We start from the raw sequence: 19,192 nt of genomic DNA, 5'->3' as shown, positions 1-19,192 counted from the left end.
TCTTTTTCATGACAGTTTTTGAAAAATATTATAAACACAGGGCTCCCACTCAAGAAATGAGAAAAAGTAGGAAAACGCAGGACTAAAAAGTAGGATGGGGGAGGGTAACCCCTTTAGACAACATAATCATAGCATAATGAAAAAAATACCCTAAAATAAAATTATTTTTTTTGAAAAAATTAAAATTAAAAAAAAATTTAATTTTCAATTAACTTTTTTTTTCATAGCACTATTTCAGTTTCCTATAAGATTGACTCAAGCCAAAGCAAAATGATAAATGACTTGGTTACAAAACCAATTTTTGGCCAAAACAGTGCACTAGCAACCACATATAATTATATTACATTCTTTTTTGGAGTCTTCCAAAGTGCAGAGCTTGCAGACTCTCTTCGACAATGCACAGCAAATTTTGAAGACATACATTTTTTAAGAATGACGCTCCTTCGAGACCACTTTCAAAAGCACAGTGTGCAAAATGTGTAGATTACAAGATCCGATATAAATAAGGCAAGGTGAACCAGATAGTTTTACAGCATTGTCCATAATTTTTTAAAGGGATTTGTTCACGTTTTACTGTTCAATGCCAGTGTAATCATTGTTGACAAATGAAGCACTTCTATTTCTAGCTCTTTGTTGAGCATTGTAAATATTGTTTATGCCTCTTCATGCCTTAAAAATACAGAAGACAACTGAATGCTATTGGGTAGCATCAGAATCACCAAACCTTTTCTACTTTATCAGAATCATTAATTGCATTCTCCAACATTTGTAATATTTGGCAATATATCAATGATTTCCTGCTGAATTAAAATCAACTACACAAATTTTGTCGATAGGATTTGGTAAAAAAGTAGGACAAAAACTAGAAAGTAGGACATTTTACCAAAAAGTAGGACGAGTGGGAGCCCTGTAAACAGGATCTGATGTATATATACAGGGTGCATAGGTCACAGGGCATATGGTATTTTACTGGCAAACCATTGATCCTAGAGACATACTTCCTATTAGAAAAAATATCCAAATAACATGTAGTAGGAATGTCATTTATGTTGCTAGGGGTTGTGTAGTCATTAAAATAAGAATTTTAGCTTTTTATATGGGCACCCTAACCTAATTACAAAGTTGTTTTCATATCTCTTGTGATGCCAACAAAAAGAATTCCATGTTCCTAAGTGCAATATTCACTGAGATGTTTGGATTTTAAAAACAGGAAAGTTGGGGAAAAAAGATGTTAAATGTCGGTACAACAGTTTATCAGCATTCTGCTGACCTTCAGTAACAATGGTTAACCACAACTTCATTAATAAAAGAGTACCCATTTCACTGCAATTTTAATCAATAATGGGTAAGAATCAATTTTTCATCTTTACTTTTTTAAATAGTCCAACCGGTGCAGCAGATGATTTTGTTTGTCTTAAGTAATCTTCCCACTTGAAGTCACCTTTATGTCCTAGAGGAAAAAAAAACAAACATAAACTATAATTACCATTATTAAAGTGTGTTTACTGGAATCAGTTATTGAAAAAAGAATTAAGGACTTATCCAACTTTAACCACCTTAATTTAGCCTTAAATTCTAATTTTTTTATGAATTTTTCATAAATTTCTAATACACCCCAGACAAATAAAATCAGTATGATTGAACTTTCTCACACTCCATAACATCATGATAAGATTTAGAGATAGTTAATTCTGTTACAAACACACTAGAACTGTGCTAATCTGAACAGCTCAAAAAAGAATGAAAAGAATCAAAATAAATACCTACCCTCCCATGCTCCATCTTAGACATCCTGAGCTCCAGTGGCCCATGATGGATAAGCTTGTAGCAATTGTTGTTAATCAAAATTAAATGTTATCATCGGGTCTCTCGTGAACAAAGAGACCCGAGTTGTGTCCTTGAGTTCGATGATCCAGCTTATGCAGGTTTTCATTAGCCCGATTCAGTACAGGTAACATATTTATGAAGAAGAAAGACTGGCACTTAATCATTGTCAAATGCATTAGAGTCTTAATGGGTGGGTCAACCTGCTCCAGGTGTTGGGTACCCAAATCACTGAATATTTTTATTAAAGCCAAATATTTCATCCTCTTATTAGTAATTTGATTTAGCATACTTTAATTGCAGAAAGGCACTTTTCACTGAAATTCAATAGTAATGCCTAAGTGTTTAAACCTGATTAATCTGTGATAGGTAACTCAAAAAACGCACAGTCCAGGTTGGATTCCAATTGCTTTTAAAATATACCTCCATCTTAATATATCATATATATATATCATCATATTCATCCATCTAACAAAACCCTGGAACTTTTCTCCTAGTCCCAACCCCCATCTCGTCTGTAATCACCACAAAATTGTTAATCGGAACAGTACCCAATTGTCTGGGGAAAATATGTTGGAAAAATTTTGTGCATTTTTTTTTTTTTTTTTTTTTTGACACAAAATAAAGTGTTCCAGACTGCCACAAAGATGGACTGGAAGAGATCTCGACAACGGGATAAGTCCAGGGGCACAGTTCTGGTGTTCATTCATTCAGTCCAGGTTGGGAGGTCAGTAATGACTTTGATTCTACCACACCTGCGAAAAAAAGCCTGGGAGCCAAGGGATTAAAAACGGCTTTCTGTGGTTTTCCAACTTTGAGATGCAAATGCACAAGCCAGTCTCCCATTTGAAAAAGTCTCTCTGCCAGACGTTCAATACAGTACTTACATGACATCAAAATTCTGGAATTTACCATTTCCACTTCAAAATATGAAAAACAAATGGCAGCACCAGTATAACAGAAAACAAACATAAACGCATTAGGGTTGGGCATACACACACAACACGTTCTTGTATGTACCAATTTGTTAGAAATTCTACAGAGGAATGTTTATGAGGTGCATGTATGGTTAAGTGGTAGTGGTAGTACTGTATTATATATAAACCTTAAAAATACAGAACATGATTTAAAATTTACATCAGTATTTCATAAACCATGCAATGTGTATATGCCTGGTCATAAAAAAAGATTTTCAAAATGTATGCCATCCATAAACAAATCATCTCATGATAAACATGAGTCATGTACCTCTTGGTGGTGTCAGTTGCATGCCATTTGACTCACAAAATCCTACTGGAAATATGCATGGTGAAGAGGCATGATAGCAGAAGCAGTCAGCACCGTTTGGTGCCATCATTCCATCTATGCCAATCATCAAGTAGTTATTTCTTAATACTCGGGTAACAGTTGCAACACAAACTGTAGAAAGATTTAAAGGATCAATTGCTTCAAGCTTCATTCCGACTTCAAACTTCAAATCAGTGACAGGATTGAGTACCTTCAAAAAACAAACAATTTTCATAAATCATTAAGAACAGCTTCTGCCATGATGAGTCACTAGAATGAAACATAGAAAGAGGATTTGGAATATCATTTTTGTTTTCAGTTTTCTTTAAAAAACAATTTATCGCATACAAAATATTATTCTGAGTTTTTAATTTTTATTAGGAATAAAAAGCATTTTTATTTGCATACTTATCTATCATCGCAAACCTATGCTTTGATTTATTACTATTTTATAAGATGAACTAATGAATTATATTTCTTATTATGGATAGCTGAAAATATCTTCATATAAAAAAATCAAAGATTGCATCATGCAAATTATAAATATGGTCAATATATTTTTACTGACTGGAAGGAACATGTCCCAGGTGGCATCATTCGGTTCGAATTCTCGAAACAAGGTCTTCTGTAATGACTGTCTAGCATATTCTATGAAGAAATAGAAATAATGTAAAATAATAAAATAAAATAATAAAATAAAATAATAAAAATAATAAAATAAAATAATAAAAATAATAAAATAAAATAATAAAAATAATAAAATAAAATAATAAAATAAAATAATAAAAATAATAAAATAAAATAATAAAATAAAATAATAAAAATAATAAAATAAAATAATAAAAATAATAAAATAAAATAATAAAAATAATAAAATAAAATAATAAAAATAATAAAATAAAATATTTGTAATAAAAATAATAAAATAATAAAAACCAAATGTGTTAAAACGTCAAACAATTTATTATAGCAAGAACCAAAAGACAATGGTACAATACAAAACAATACATCTCAATGAACACTCCTCTTAACAGACAACTCCCATTAATTACACTTTTTGAAATCTGGTGAAATGGAGATAGAATTAATTTCACAACTTATTAATGGACAATCCTCTCATTAGGAACAAAATTTGGCACTACAACAAACTATTTCAGAGTCTAGTAGAAAAAAGAGCAAGTAGAAAAAATATGCTAAACAGCTTCTATTTCATTGATCTAATCTGTTTCATTGATTTCATTAATAAGATTCTCTCTTGCATGCTTCTCTGATAATACAACAGAATTAGAAAAAAGGAAAAAAAGCAAAGAGGATTTTACAAGCACTGCTTATTCTGTTTTGTACAACAACTCAAAATTACCCCAAGAGACTTACAGCCAGTGAAGCAAAGCTGAAGAAAAAAATGTAATAGAACATATTGCAGTAATGTAAAAGTATCAGTGGGGGGTCTGTATACAAATTTTTATACCAAACTACTGAGGAAAAATGTTTTGAAAAAATTAAAAATAAATCTTAAAATATTTGGTCGAAGATATCTGCAAAGTTCATTACATATAATTTTTCTCTTTTTTGAGGTTTGCTTAGCCTCACTGCATAGGAAATCTAAAGAGGTCCAAAAACTTTGTTCGTTATATTCGAGGGTTCACTATAGCAGGGTTTGGCTATGGTCCAACTTGTACATGCATTTTCTCATATTTTTTTCCAATAACTTTATAATATTATCAAAGCATTTATTCTCACTAAAAATTTGTGTAAGAAGAAAATTATAAATTCACCTGGTGTTGCTCTCAAATCATGGCCAATAACTTGAGCCCAGCCTATTGGATGAATGAGTGGAGACCGTTCATGACACCAGAAACCTTCATCTTCTTCTTCACATCCTTCATAAATCACATGCAGGCGGCCTCCAATTATCTCATTAACCCTTGCCACTCTAACACATGATAATCTGTTCTTGTCCACAACTTCCAGTCTCATTCCAATCTGAATATTGTTATTCATACACTCTGCAGCCTGAGGTAAAATATAATTTAATTGCCTTTATAATATTGGTATTGTATACCAGCAGTTCTCACCCGTGCCCACCAGGGGCTATGCGGCAGCTCAAGGAAAATTTAAAAACAGTAAATTTCAAGAAAAAAAATAACAAATATTTTTTAATGAGAAAAATAAATCAGTAACTGATGAATAAATTAAAAATAAAACTATGGGGCTCCACCACAGAAATTATAGTCCAGAAAAGGCTCTGCGAGTCAAAAAGGGTTGAGAACTGCTGCTGTATATCAAGCAAAAGAGGCAGACAGGGGTTAAAAAAACAATAAATAAATAAAACAACTTTTAATTTAAAAGGGTGAAAAAATTAAAAGAGATCATAAATTGAATTTATACAACACTTTCTGAATCTTTATTATACCATGGCAATTTTTAAAAATATGATTAGTTCAATCAAACAAAAGAAAATGATTCAACATTCTCTCATTACACAGATTTTTTTTTTTCCAGAAAGACACAAGATGAAATAACTAACTTAAATTATGCTTATAAAAGCGACAAAGTGGCATTTGATTTTTAGTGATAAAAATCAAGTGACAAGAATATTGCAGTAAGCCCATAAATAATTTTTTTTAGTTACATTTATACTCATAGTCATGCTGTCAATGGATAAAGGAAATTATATATCTTCGTGTATTTATTTCATTATGATGATGCATGCAGTGAAATAAAGTAAAAGATTTTATTTATTTATTTATTTTTGACAACACACAATGTTTATTTTATATATGATATTTAGCATTATCAATCATTATTATAAGCAGTCATTTAGACTTTGAAATTATGATTTTCAGACCTTGAATGAAAAATCTTGAGGAATAGTGTGTGATCCAATCAGTCTTTCTGCGAGAAGCTGCTTACAGTCACCATATTTTTCCTCCACATCTAATTTCAAAGAAAACCAATTTCTCATACATTTTTGTGGCTAGAATGAATTTCTTTTAAGCATAATAATTTAACAAAAAAACTTTTTGTTTAGTCGATTTCAAAATAATTCAACATTAAATGCACACAAGAGAAAGAAATTAAACATTCACAATTAGGATATAACTTCACTTCAAAAGAAAAAAACTCAAAACCCAACAAACTGGAGTAATTTTCTTTTTACAATTATGAAGCCAAAAAACTGTTATTTGATATCACTTGAATTTCTTCTACAAACCTTTTTTTAATAGCGGCTTTATTTTACCATATTTTAAACTTTTTTTTTTTTTTTTTGAATACTTGAAAAATTGCAGAATGCTGCCACCAACACATCTCAAGAAAATAAAATATCAACTAACGTTTTGGATGCACAAGAGGTATACCCTTTGATGAACACCAGCCAACTGGATGAATTTCATCGGTACACATATTTGTCCATTTGTCTTGGCTGTCATCATCGTCATAGCCAATATAACGAAGAAGCACCATATAGCCTGTGGGTTACCAAAATAATAAAAATCACCATTAGTATATCCATAAAAATTAATAAGTTGCAAATTTGAATTGAATTTGAATTAGTTGCAAGTTGAATAATCTAATGCAGTGCAAAAAATGAAATTGTCAGTAAAAATTATTTTACAATAGCCAGAATAAGTTTTACAGTTTCAGACCGTGCTATTACCATTTGTAATTCATAATTTCCCCCATCTCCATTTGTAAAATGGGCAGGGCTTAGGAGTTATTTGTCAGTGAAGCTACTTGTTTGCATGTGTTCTTGATCGCAGCCTCCTGCAATTATTAGGAAGTGTGACCACACAATTCGCAAAAGTTGGAAGGAATAAAATATGTTTCATTATAGAAATTGGTTTGACTTTTAAAAAATAATTCTGATTATTTTGAGTCATTCCCCCCATATGCAGTGAAACCTCGATAAAGTGATACTCTGTGGACTAATAGAAAATATTGTTTTAGAATGATTACCGTTATATCAAGAGGCAGAAGTTTAATATTAGGACGTTTCCAAACAAAACTTGAAAAAGAAACATCATTCATTGTAGAGGGATTTATCATTGCATCAAGTATCATTATAGTAAAGTTTCACTGTATAACACAGAATATATCATCTCTGTATTCAATTTATAAAACAAGTGGAACTGCAAATGACAGTCAACAAACTTAATTGATTTTGGATTTCATTTTTAAAACCCAATATTTAAAAAAAAAACATTAAAAAAATCAGTTTACTTACCAGCCACTTTAATCACAGACGCCACCCAGTAGAATGCTGGAAGTACACCAGCATAATTTTCACATTCAGTATTAATAACCTCAACTTTCAATCCAACATGTATGTTACTCCATGAGTCAGCTAAAGCTACCTTTGATGAAAAACACAAAATAACATTGCTAAGCATGTGCAAGTTTAAAAAAGAATACAAGAATAATAATATGTCAGTCTTCATATTATAATGAAAAGTACTATGCAAAGTGCATTGGTCCCAGAGAGTTATATTGTTATATAGTCGATTATCTTAAAAGAAGGTATCGTTATGTATTTTTACTTATGAATTTTACACTATGATAGATTTTTATATACAGTCTGACCCAATATAACGAACTCTGATTCAACAAATTTTTTCTTCTGAAAAAAATTATGGTGAAACTATGAATACAAAATCTATTTAATGAATAAAAACCCTCGATATAACAAATTATTTTCAAACTATAATTAATTTTTTTTTCTTCTTTCTTGTCGCTCAAAACCACAATCTGAAGAAATGACCCAGGATTTGACCTCCAGGTCTTCTTAAGAGACAAGCAAAAAAATTGGGGGAATAGGAATCTATTCCTTTTCGAGTAAATGAAGCCATTTAGAGTGTACATGAAGCAAAGACTGGCAAATCATCTGTGCCCGAGTGGCATGTAGGTAAGATGCTCGTCTACCACCGTGAAGGTTGCTGTTGAAATTTGCTGTTGGAGGTTGCTGTTGCTGCACTTGAAATTTGCCATTTCAAGTGTTTATTTATGCTCCTAATCAATTTGAAACAAATTTAATGATGTCCTTGATTCAACAAATAAAATTGTTGGCTTCAGATTTGTTAAATCAGGGTTTGACTATATATAATTATAATATAAATCAGTATATCTATGTTTCAGTCAGGTTGATTTTCGTTTATTGCAGAGCTTAATTGGAAAAAAAAGAAAAAGGTTCTGCGGAATTCTAATTACTGAAAAACTAAAACTTAGAATATCAGCTACTAATTCAACATACAATCAAATATTTATTATTATACAGTTATCTTATTTGCTTGAAAAAAATCAGTTCCCTTTAATATTGAATCCATAAATACAAATATTTTTTTAAAAATTAATCTCACCTTCTGCTAAAAGACAAAATTACAATTCTTCCAGAATGATCTTTTTTTCTTATTTTGAAAATCGAAATAACTATATTTTTATAGACAGCTTGTTTGAGTTTTGAAAATAAAATGAATCATGATTTTACTTTTAAAAAAATTTGTTTCGTTTCAGTAAGAAAGTTCAAACATTTATAAAAAGATCTGGCTTTGAAAAAGGCTTGTTTGGTTAGATTCCTTAAAATCTCAACCACTTTATTTGTTTGCAAAGTATGGCCGATATTGAACAATCATTAGTCATGAGACAGTGATTTACTTGCAGATGTTTTGTAAAAAATTTAAAAGAAATCTGGAAGCATAGATTGTGGCAGGTTTTGTGTTTCTTTGTTTCTGAATTCACTAATGCTTATCAGAATGTAGAGAAAGCTGTCCTCTCCACTTGTTAATACAAGATATACAGAAAACTTGTTATATGTATGCAGAGATGCAGATTTTTTAGAAAGAAAAATTTATCTGTGCCTGCCAGAGCACTCCTCCGGCATATGAGAGACTGGAGTTTGAGTCCCCCCATAGAGACAGATGAATTTTTTTTCCAAAGGAGAAATCATCATCTCTAAGTATAACCAGTTTTCCATATTCTTGCATATTAGAATGATTTAAAAAAACTCCAGTATAGAAAAATGCATTTGTAAAAAAATAAACTTCCACGATATTTGCATGATATGGCATAATAAATATCTTGGAAAAAAATTTTGTCTACCTATATAATGTAACAGTCATTTCTAAGACAGGATCTGACTCATGATGTGCAAGAATATCATTGACAGGGCCGTACTTAGCCATCCCAGTGCAAGAATTTGAATTTAGGCCTATTTTTGCCCTTCCCCTTCCAAGTGGGCTCTGTGCGGGTGCACCTGTTGCACCTGCCTAGTTACAGCCCTGATCACTGCGATGGAGAATCCACCCGTGCAACTGTATTCTCAATCTTTCAAAATCGTGCGCGAGCGTGTGTGAGTAGATTATTTCCCCAAGACGCTGGATGATTTAGTGAGCTGATTCACAAGACACTTTGTGACAACAGCTCATTAATGTATAAGCAAACAAATGTTTTCACACAATATATTTGGGGGTATCAATTGTCATATCTTGTATAATAATAAGCCAAAACTTACATGTTTGAAACACGAAACAGGAGCAGCAATGAAATCCGACTTTTTCAAATATGGTGCCCAATTAAATGATCCACTGATATCTTGACAGATTCGAATGAAAGGAAAACAAAATTGATATTAAAGAATTTTTAGGCAGCATATATTCCAAAAATAACTAGTAAAAAATACATTTATATTCACTTAAAAAATAAAGGCTTGAAATTGTAATTTACAGAATAAGTCACTTCAATAAAGCAAAGTATGCCTGTGTTGTTTAAAACTGTGGGGTTCACCACCAAAAATTTCAAAATAATTTCTGAAATTGCACAACCCCATTTTATTAACATTTGTTATGAAACTATTCTTTAAAAATCACATAAGTATTGTTATAATTTATTATTCAAATAAATTAAAATAATAATTTTGTGAAACAAATAATATTCACAGAAATCAAAAAAAACCAGAAACATCCGACACATTCTGACACTCTGAAGGCTTCTTTACTAAAAGTAAAAACAGGAATAATGTGTTTATTGATCACATAATTTTACATTAAAAATTCTAATGAAATCCCTATATTACATCATATTTAGCTGTTATTTTGATCTTCTGGATCCAACCACAAAAGTGTTCTGTTCGTACTTGGTCCACATCACTGACAAAATTTTTCTATCTTTCTATTATTATTAATTGTTTTTATTAGTATTCATTACAGTCGCTGTGATGGTCGAGTGGTCATTGTGCAGTCACTTGCATCGGCAGGGACCCGGATTCGAGCCCCACTGTCGCCACAGTGGTGGTCGGCTGAAGTTGGTTTTCTGTGGTTTCCAACTTCTAGACACAAATGCAAGCTTATCTCCCTGTTAAAAAGTCTCGCCACAGAGAGCAACAGCCTACAAACAGTACAAATATTCAGTCGTTACACTTCATTTCTGAAATACAGATGGCAGCACTGAAAAATCATACACAACACTAGATATGCACTCATACTGTTAGATATACACACTTACACTTCTGTCACAACTCACAAAGTAGTAAATTGCCCATGGCGATAGCTTGAGTTGTGTTCGGTTTGAAAGAAAAGTGTTCATTATTATTTCTATTCTTTTAATCTTTGGTAATGACACCCAAGAGTGCTTCAATGTATCAGGTTTCTAGTTTTCTTTCCTTTTTTTCTGTAAATATTTATCTGAAAACATTGTTTTTAACTACACAGTCCATGTTTTTTATAATGACCTTCCTCGTTCTGTAGAATTATATTACGAAGTCGTTATATCGAACGTTAAAAAAAATTTTGCTTTTCAATAGAATTCACATTTAGACGGAATAGAATTTTTGATATAATGTAGGCAATTGCAGGGAAAATGCATCAGATTATAAAACAATAATAAAATTCTAATAATTAATTGTACACATCCACCTATGTACTGAATTCTCAAATATCAAGGGTCAAGAGTTGAATTCAGATGTTGTATGGGACTGAATAGTCTTTGTAGGTTGTTATATTAGACAAAAAATAACATATGGGATAATATTTTCATACAAGTAATACAGTAGCAGCTCACAAGCATCCAAAATAATCTTCTTTTATTTCCTTTTCAGAAAAAATATGTATACAGTGAAATCTGTCTATAACGATACTGTAAGGACCTAGAAAAATATTGTTATAGACAGGTTGTTGTAGACAGTTTGAGCATTTTTGCTATTTCCTACTGAATAGAAATTTTGCCAGGATCAAAGAAAATATCATTATAGACAGGTTTATAGTCATAGGTATATAAATATATTCAAACAAATAACACAATAACAATTAACCTGTCTTCTTCATAACAGGAACATCTGGACTAGAAGTTAGGGAAGTAGTTCCCGTTGATATAGTAGAAGGTGGTGATACAGTTGTACTATTCAGTTGTGCAGATTTTTTGTTGGGCTTTGAAGGAGGAGACAAAACCTAGATTGTGTATACAAAAGTTTTCAGAGAAACAATTTTTGTTACAATTGCTTTTTTTTGCTTAAATATTGCAATTTAGATTTAACTTTATCTTAATGCAAAAAAAAATGATTTTTCTGGATATTTCTAATGTGGGTCATTGAAACAATAAAAAATTGAAATTGCTCAATACTTACTTCTTTCACATATATGTTGTAACATTTATGACTACAAAACCTTTTGTTTTTGTACCTGATAGTGTTGGGCTTCACTTTTTTGCAAAAGTCACACTGCCCTGAAAAATGTATATAAATATAAATATTCATATACGCTCTCTACACAGTATAGTACATATTGCATCTACAAGCGTCAATTGAAAATGGAAAGGTGATAGCGGTTATAGTAACTTCACATGGCTATAAAATAAAAAATAAATAAAAAAACAATTAATAAGGACAATAAACGAATCGGTGCACTTTGAAAACAATGTTCTCCTGCTCGCACACATCAATATTATATGGGAAAAGACCTGAGTCTATATTTCACAGCTTATGACAAGCTCTTCTCATTTAGTTTGTAAATTGTCTGCACACATGTGCAAAGCCTATCTGTTTGGTGATACCATAATCTAGAGCTAATAAATTTGAGAAAAGTAATGACTTTATCAAATTGTCAAAGTGAATATTCAGACAATTTTGAAAATCTATTTTGTAAAAGTTGAAATTTTTCAAGAAACCTAAGTCGGCACGCACATTCGAACAGGATCGTCAATTCTAATTGGTAAATACAATAGGCCTAAATGCTACCTTTTACATGGGTCAGTCTCATGAAATTAGACAAAAAAATGGAAAATAAATATCAACCAAAAAATTCAACATAATTCTTAGGATCACTTCTTTCCCTGCTGATAAATGAAAATATAGTCAGCAGCAAAAGTTGCTTGAAATTCATGGTGAAAAAAATTTAATGAAAAATTTAATTTTAAGTTTAACAATGTTAAGAGATAGGCAATCTGACGAGGCATTTCAGTACTAATTTTATATTTATGTTCGCCAAGAACAACATGTTCTAACTGTTTTGATTGATCATCTTCATTTTGAACAAGAATATACTGAAAAGCTTTTTTTTCCAAAATTTTATTATTATTTATTTTTTTTAATTGTGTTTCTCGCTCTTTTGTTTATCAATTTCATGGGGACAACAGATTTCTAATTTGTCCTTGTTTTGCTAGAACATGAGAGGCACTCTCAAAGAGCAAGTCTTCAGATGAAACATTACCGTAGCTTGATGTTGTAACCAAGAAATCTAGATTCCTCTCCCCTCTCTTAATTTTCATACAGGTCCTATTTCTCACAAAAAAAGTAGCCAGGAGAAGAGTATTTAATAAAATATACACTCTACTCTTTTTTCCTAAATAAATCTAATTTTTCAAGCAATTTACAATTCTACTTGATTTTAAAAAACTTCAAGCGATGGATAGATTCTTTTTAACCTTTTCATCACAAAATTTATAGGTGGCAACTGATGCTTCTTTTTTGATGTCTTTCAGGCATCTGCCTACGTTTTATAAAATACATTCTTTTGTCCTTCTTTTCAGGTTTCCAGAATTTATTTTTCCCTGGGGAAATTTTTTTTTTCACTTTGTAATAATACATAGCGGGTTTTTCTTTCACACATTTTTACACGCTTTGACCAATCACCATTGACATGACCCACACAAGGAGGAGAGCTGACAGAGCTCTAGCCCTTGGGTCCCCAGTACAATTCTAATCTTTTTCTTTTTTTTTGTGTGTGTGATAAATATAAATTATAAATTATATTTATCACACATATTTATCACTATAAATTAACTTTAAATATAAATTGAAAGTGATGAAAAAATAATAATTCTGTGTCAAATGTATCTAATGTAAATTGCTGGGGACACAATTTAAGCTAATTTCGTGAGAATAGCCCATATAAAAAGGTCTCCTTTAATGTGTTAAATTTTATTCAATGATTTCATGCAATGTTAAAATATGTTGATTTATGAATCCATAGCACAGCTCGAATATCCTGTGAACTTTTTGGCCAATTAGAACTAAATTTTGCATACCAAACAGAATCCAACTTAAATGGTAGGGTACTTTAAAGCTTTATCACAATTAAAATAATGCATCCTTTTTTTCTTTTTTTTAATTTGTACATGATCAATGATCATTGCAGACTGCCTCATTCTCTTGTAAAATTAAGTGCATCCATTTGACTGTATATTCAAAACAAAATATATAGGTCTATTATATGCTTACTAATAACAACATTTGCAGCATTGATGACCTTTCCCCCATCAGGTAATTCAGCAGTACCTTCTTCACCATTAGAATCACTTTCGCTGTCTGATGGATCACTAGAAGAGCTGATGCTGGATGAACCATTTGCATTAAACTTTCTACTTTGTTCTTTGGCGGCTCTTGTTTTGGATAGAGTATTCATAACTCTAACATAAAACTAAGAAAATTAACAAAAAGAAAAGAATAATAATGTGCAGTAATCTATTTCATATAATAAATTGTTGACACTAAATCACCGGGCAAATTAAAATGTGTCCTAATTAATTCCAGGAGCTTGGGTAATAAGAAAGATTTTTTATGAACTATGATGGTTGTGGATGGCCTGGATCTTATAGCCATTACAGAACCTTGGGCAAATGATGGGGATGAATCTTTCTTACACGTCTCAGGATACATTACTTTTATGAGAAATAGGCCCAGATCTGATAGGAAAGGGGGTGGAGTGTTGATATACGTGAAATCATGTTTTGAAGGCCAGAAAGTGTAACGTGAAGAGAAGTGATATTGAAACTATATGGGTTGAGCTTGAAAACAAAAGACATCATAAACTTATTGTTGGGGTTTGTTACAATCCACCGAATAGGGATCCAAACTACATCGCCAAATTTCATGATGAAATTTCCTACATGTGTAAGCGTAAGTGGGTTATCATATTAGGGGATTTCAATTACCCAGGTATTGATCGGGAGAACCTTTCATCTAGAGTTCAGTATGAAAAAGACTTTAAGTTGGTGCTCTAAAATGTTTTGTATCAGCATGTATCAGAAGCCACTAGGGGTACTGCTATTTTGGATTTATTTCTTACTAGTTTTGAGGATCTTGTTGAACATGTTTCGGTAGGTGAAGAGTTTTCTTCCAGTGATGATCGTATCATCAGATTTCACTGTAACTTTTCCTCGGATAAGGTAGATAACAAAAGACTGGTTCCTTGTTTTCGGAGAACAAACTTTGATGTTTTGAGAGGAAGGCTAGCAGAAGTTTTCAATGACCGGTTGGAATTAGTACGGGTGGTAAGTCAATAGGAAAAATTTAGTACGAAGCTGTCCTCTGTTTTGCACAACGTCATACCCTTTGTTTCAAAAAGTGTGTATGTACATTGCACCCTCTATGGTTCACAGATAGCGTGGGAAACCTTTATCTTGAAAAGAAAGGAGCATTCAGAGAGTGTAAAAGTGATAGAGGTGACCTATCATTGTTTACTAATAAAAGAAGAGCGTTGAAGAAAGCGATAAGGGATAGTAAAAAGGAAGTTGAATCTAGGTTGGCAGATAACATTGGCTCTGACCCAAAATCATTTTTTCGATACATCAATAATGGATGTAAGGGGACAGTTGGCTCCCTCTCGATAGGAGGGGTCTAGGTTAGAGAGCAATGTAGACATGTGTAGTGCTTTCAATGACTTTTTCGCGTTGGTTTTTAATGGAGATAATGATATTCAATATACGGGTGTTGCATGGGGTAATAAAATCCTCAACGATATTCAAAATGAAAGATGTGGGGGGTCCTAAATCTTTTAAAAAATGTATGTGCAAGAAAGCATCAGGGCCAGATGATATCTATCCCAGGGTCCTCAGGGAATGTGGTAATGAATTGTTGGGGCCAGTTGCATATATATACAGGAAAGTAGTGTTGCTGAGGGTATCGTCCCAAGGGATTGAAAACTTGCTAATGTTGTTCCAATATTTAAGAAGGGTAGTGGAGAAGCTGTATCCAATTATCATCCAGTGAGTTTGACGAGCTCCCTCTCAAAAGTTTTCGAAATTATCATCAAAAGGCCGCTTGTGAAGTGGATACGCGAAAATAATATATTGTCCAATAATCAGCATGGGTTCAGGAAGAGGAAGTCATGTGTAACTACCCTCCTTTGCTTCTATGATCACGTGACTAAGGCTTTGGGTAAGAGCAAAAATGTAGATGTTGTTTACTTTGATTTCCAGAAGGCATTCGATCAGGTCCAACATGGTAAGCTCTTGAAGCATTTACATGAGATTGGGAGGGGGGGGCAACTTGCTGAATTGGATAGAATCATGGTTAAGAGATAGGTTACAACGAGTTATGGTGAACGGGGAATTCTCTGGTTGGACAGGCATGACAAGTGGGCTTCCTCAAGGAAGTGTCATTGGCCCCATACTTTTTTCACTTTTTGTCGATAAACTCGATGGGATTGCTAGCAAATTCGCAGATTGCGTGAAGCTAATCGGGGTAATTGGGAATCAAAGTGAAAGGAAGTTACTGCAGACCAATTTAAACAGGATTACAGCATGGACAAATGAATGGAGCATGAGGTTTAGCATTGACAAGTGCATGGTCGCTCATTTTGGTTCGAACAACCCACGGTTCTCTTACGAGTTGAATGCCGTCACTATCCTGGATGCAACTAGGGTCACCGATTTGGGAATTCTCATTGACGAACAGCTTAGGTTTTCTGAACATTGTTTAGCAGTGGTCAAAAAGTTGAATAGAATGCTTGGTTTGATTTCCAAAAAAGTCTCTTCGCGTTCTCCTAAAGTCATTCTTCCGCTTTTTTGAGGATTAGTTTGTCCTGGACTGGAGTATGCTGTAAGATTTTGGAGACCATACCTACAGAGGGACATAGACTTGGTTGAAGGGGTGCAGAGAACAGCTACGCGTGTCCTTATTGGTACACAGGGCTTGAGTTATGAAGAGAGGCTTCATTTTTTAAATATGCTTACACTAGATGAATGCAGGTGTCTGGGAGATATGATTGACGTGTTCAAAATTTTCAACAGGATGGATAGGATGGACCATGAACTTTTAGTACACCGCCAATCTACTGTTTTTACAAGGGGACACCCGTATCGATTGGTAAGGGACTATGCAAGGTTATGGTGTCACGGGGGGGGGGGGGAATTTTTCTCTAATAGGGTTGTTAATAAATGGAATAGCTTACCCCCGGAGGTAGTAAACTGTAACACAATTGACACGTTTAAAAAGAAATACGATAAACATGTTGGGGTAAATCGAGAAGCTATTCATACTTAGAATAAGACAACAATAATATTCTTTAATGGGCATTGTATCATATGTACATATTATTTATAATTTTTGTGATTGTGTTTTTAATTGGGTTGCTGTATTTTTTAAATATATGACATCCATATTATGGGCATCTTTTTCTCAGCCACCTCGTTGGGCATTTTGCCCGTTGTTGCGTTGTATTTGTTATTAATAGTTCTTGTCAGAAACCATTTGGTGGAAAGAATCACAATCATTTTTAAGAATTAACGGAGATTATCAAGCATGAATACTATCCGAATAATTATTAATACATAATTATCATTAATAGAATAATAAACTTGAAAGAGAAGTTTCATCAATATGTTCAATGACACTCGTACAGTCATGGGTAGTGTGAGCATATGATCAATAATTTTACTGTACTTTTTTCCATATCCTTAAAAGACGACCATTCTTTTCTTACAAAAACATCTAATTTTTTCAGCAAAGATTACTCAAACTTTGTTATCTTCTCTGAAATTCTGGATGTAGAATGATTTGCATAAATATATTTATAACTTCAAATATAGTAAAAGTATGATATAACACGTACAGCTTACAACAAGAATCTCGCTATTACTAGTGATTTACAAGTAATTGCCTAACAGCTAATGTTGTGTGAAGATACAAATTAAATATTCATAAAAGTACAGCAAAGTTAAGAAGCTTTCACTATGAGAAATTCTCAAAAAACCGGCAGTTGTTTTTTCTCTCTAATGACTTCATAAAAACATGGAATTGAATACACAGGTTATAATTGAGAATTGAAACTGTTTTGTCATATGGTCAAATAATTTTGAGAACATGAAATACTTCGAAAAAAACTTTCAAAGATCCAAATGCAGCAAGCCAAAAAAATCATAACCATTGCCAATGCCTCATATTTTCCTATATTTATCATATCCCTTCATAAGTATTTTTCTAAAATAAAGTCACCTTATATTAATAATTATCGTTCAATACTAATTATAAGAAGGACTTCTCGTTATATGCAATAAGTAGCAACGCTTAACTCATAGTTGGTGCAAATCACCTATTATAGTAAGATTCTCATGATAAGCTACACTTGTTACAGATTTCTTTTTTGAAAATTATAAATCTAAAATCTTCAAAATATCGTCATTATAAAGATTATGTTCTCAACTATTATATATATAATTCTCCACATAGTAGGAAGACTTTACATATGTTATAGCAAGTGGTGCGAGTTAAATGATTCAACAACTGGTTCGCATTGCAAACAAGTTGTTGGCAGCAACAACAAGCAATGCAAACCTGCTCCTTCTATGTACGACGTGAATCGCCCAAAGTGACATGCCATCCACTCACCAATAGGAAAAGTGGTATGGCTGTTTTCCTACAGTGTTTTCCTACAACATGCTTCAAGTGAGGCATGATTGGCCGACTGCTTTTGGAGGAATCAAGTGCCGCACACTTCACTTTTATTGTTTTTTCCCCCTTTTTTCATTGGGCAAAATGCCAAAAATACGTGGATATACAGATGACAGAACAGATGATGAATCATGCTAGGAAAACACAAACTTGTAGCGCAAAATAGTCCTATTCGGTTCACAGTGTAGAAAAAACTGATCCTAGGAAAGCCCGGCTTTATCCCCCAGGTGTCATTACAAAGAAATACAATATTTATAATGGGATGAATCAATAAACTATCCCTACTTTGATAGGACAACCATATTTTTTTATGGGCAGTGTGTTTTATCTTATTATAATCATTAGTCTTTATTAGTTTTATTTTAGTGTGTATTAGTTTTTCCGTAGCTCTTATTTTGGGTTGCTGTACTTTAGTTATACTTGGCATCTATATTTTTCACGGACACTTTTCGTCATCCACCTCGTCGGCCATTTCGCCGGTTGTGGTATGTACAATATACCCACCCCCCAAAAAAAAATGCATATTTTTTAATTTCTTTCTCATTTTCATCACGCCATGACTGTAAGCGTCAGAAATTTAAAAAGTACATCGACTTGATTCGGAACAGAGCAAATAGAACTAAATGCTAATTGAAACACATTATATTGGTGAATTTCAGATGAGCAGGCTTCGGCGCCAACTCCCACGCTTGGCATCCTCTGTGAAAAATATGAGTAGCACCGTCTTTCATATAAGCGGAGCAGCGGGCAAAAAATTGACGTGACCCGACATTATGAACAAATGCAAAAGCAACCCATGCACACACATTTTGCGTGGCTAAATTGGATTTTATACACTGCAGATCGTGCAGGACACTAAAATTTAACTCACTTTAAGTTTTTGTTTACTTTGCCCATGTATATACACACATGAATGATGGAGTTTCT

The 19,192-nt window shown here is 32.6% G+C and overlaps 1 protein-coding gene across 5 annotated transcripts in view; it reads right to left on the bottom strand.

The window, feature by feature from the left end:
- Nucleotides 1–19,192, bottom strand: part of LOC149083397 (MBT domain-containing protein 1-like) — a 27,572-nt gene extending 8,380 nt beyond the window's left edge. For all 5 annotated transcript variants that reach the window (XM_089236674.1, XM_089236676.1, XM_089236675.1 and 2 more), the window contains exons 1-12: nt 19,137–19,192; nt 13,814–14,012; nt 11,723–11,820; nt 11,411–11,546; nt 9,617–9,696; nt 7,337–7,466; nt 6,447–6,581; nt 5,960–6,048; nt 4,887–5,124; nt 3,680–3,759; nt 3,073–3,322; nt 1,371–1,450 (exon numbers count right to left, since the gene is read on the bottom strand). In XM_089236674.1, the coding sequence (XP_089092800.1) occupies nt 1,371–1,450; nt 3,073–3,322; nt 3,680–3,759; nt 4,887–5,124; nt 5,960–6,048; nt 6,447–6,581; nt 7,337–7,466; nt 9,617–9,696; nt 11,411–11,546; nt 11,723–11,820; nt 13,814–13,997 (1,500 nt within the window). In that variant the 5' untranslated portion in view covers nt 13,998–14,012; nt 19,137–19,192. The remainder of the gene's footprint in view (nt 1–1,370; nt 1,451–3,072; nt 3,323–3,679; nt 3,760–4,886; nt 5,125–5,959; nt 6,049–6,446; nt 6,582–7,336; nt 7,467–9,616; nt 9,697–11,410; nt 11,547–11,722; nt 11,821–13,813; nt 14,013–19,136) is intronic.

Source organism: Pholcus phalangioides, unplaced genomic scaffold, assembly GCF_987345545.1.
Source record: "Pholcus phalangioides strain wild (caught in Gottingen) unplaced genomic scaffold, Ppha-v1.0 ptg000009l_1, whole genome shotgun sequence".
Classification (NCBI taxonomy): domain Eukaryota; kingdom Metazoa; phylum Arthropoda; class Arachnida; order Araneae; family Pholcidae; genus Pholcus; species Pholcus phalangioides.
Note: the sequence above shows the minus strand (reverse complement) of the source record. Positions and strands in the feature narration are given on the sequence as shown.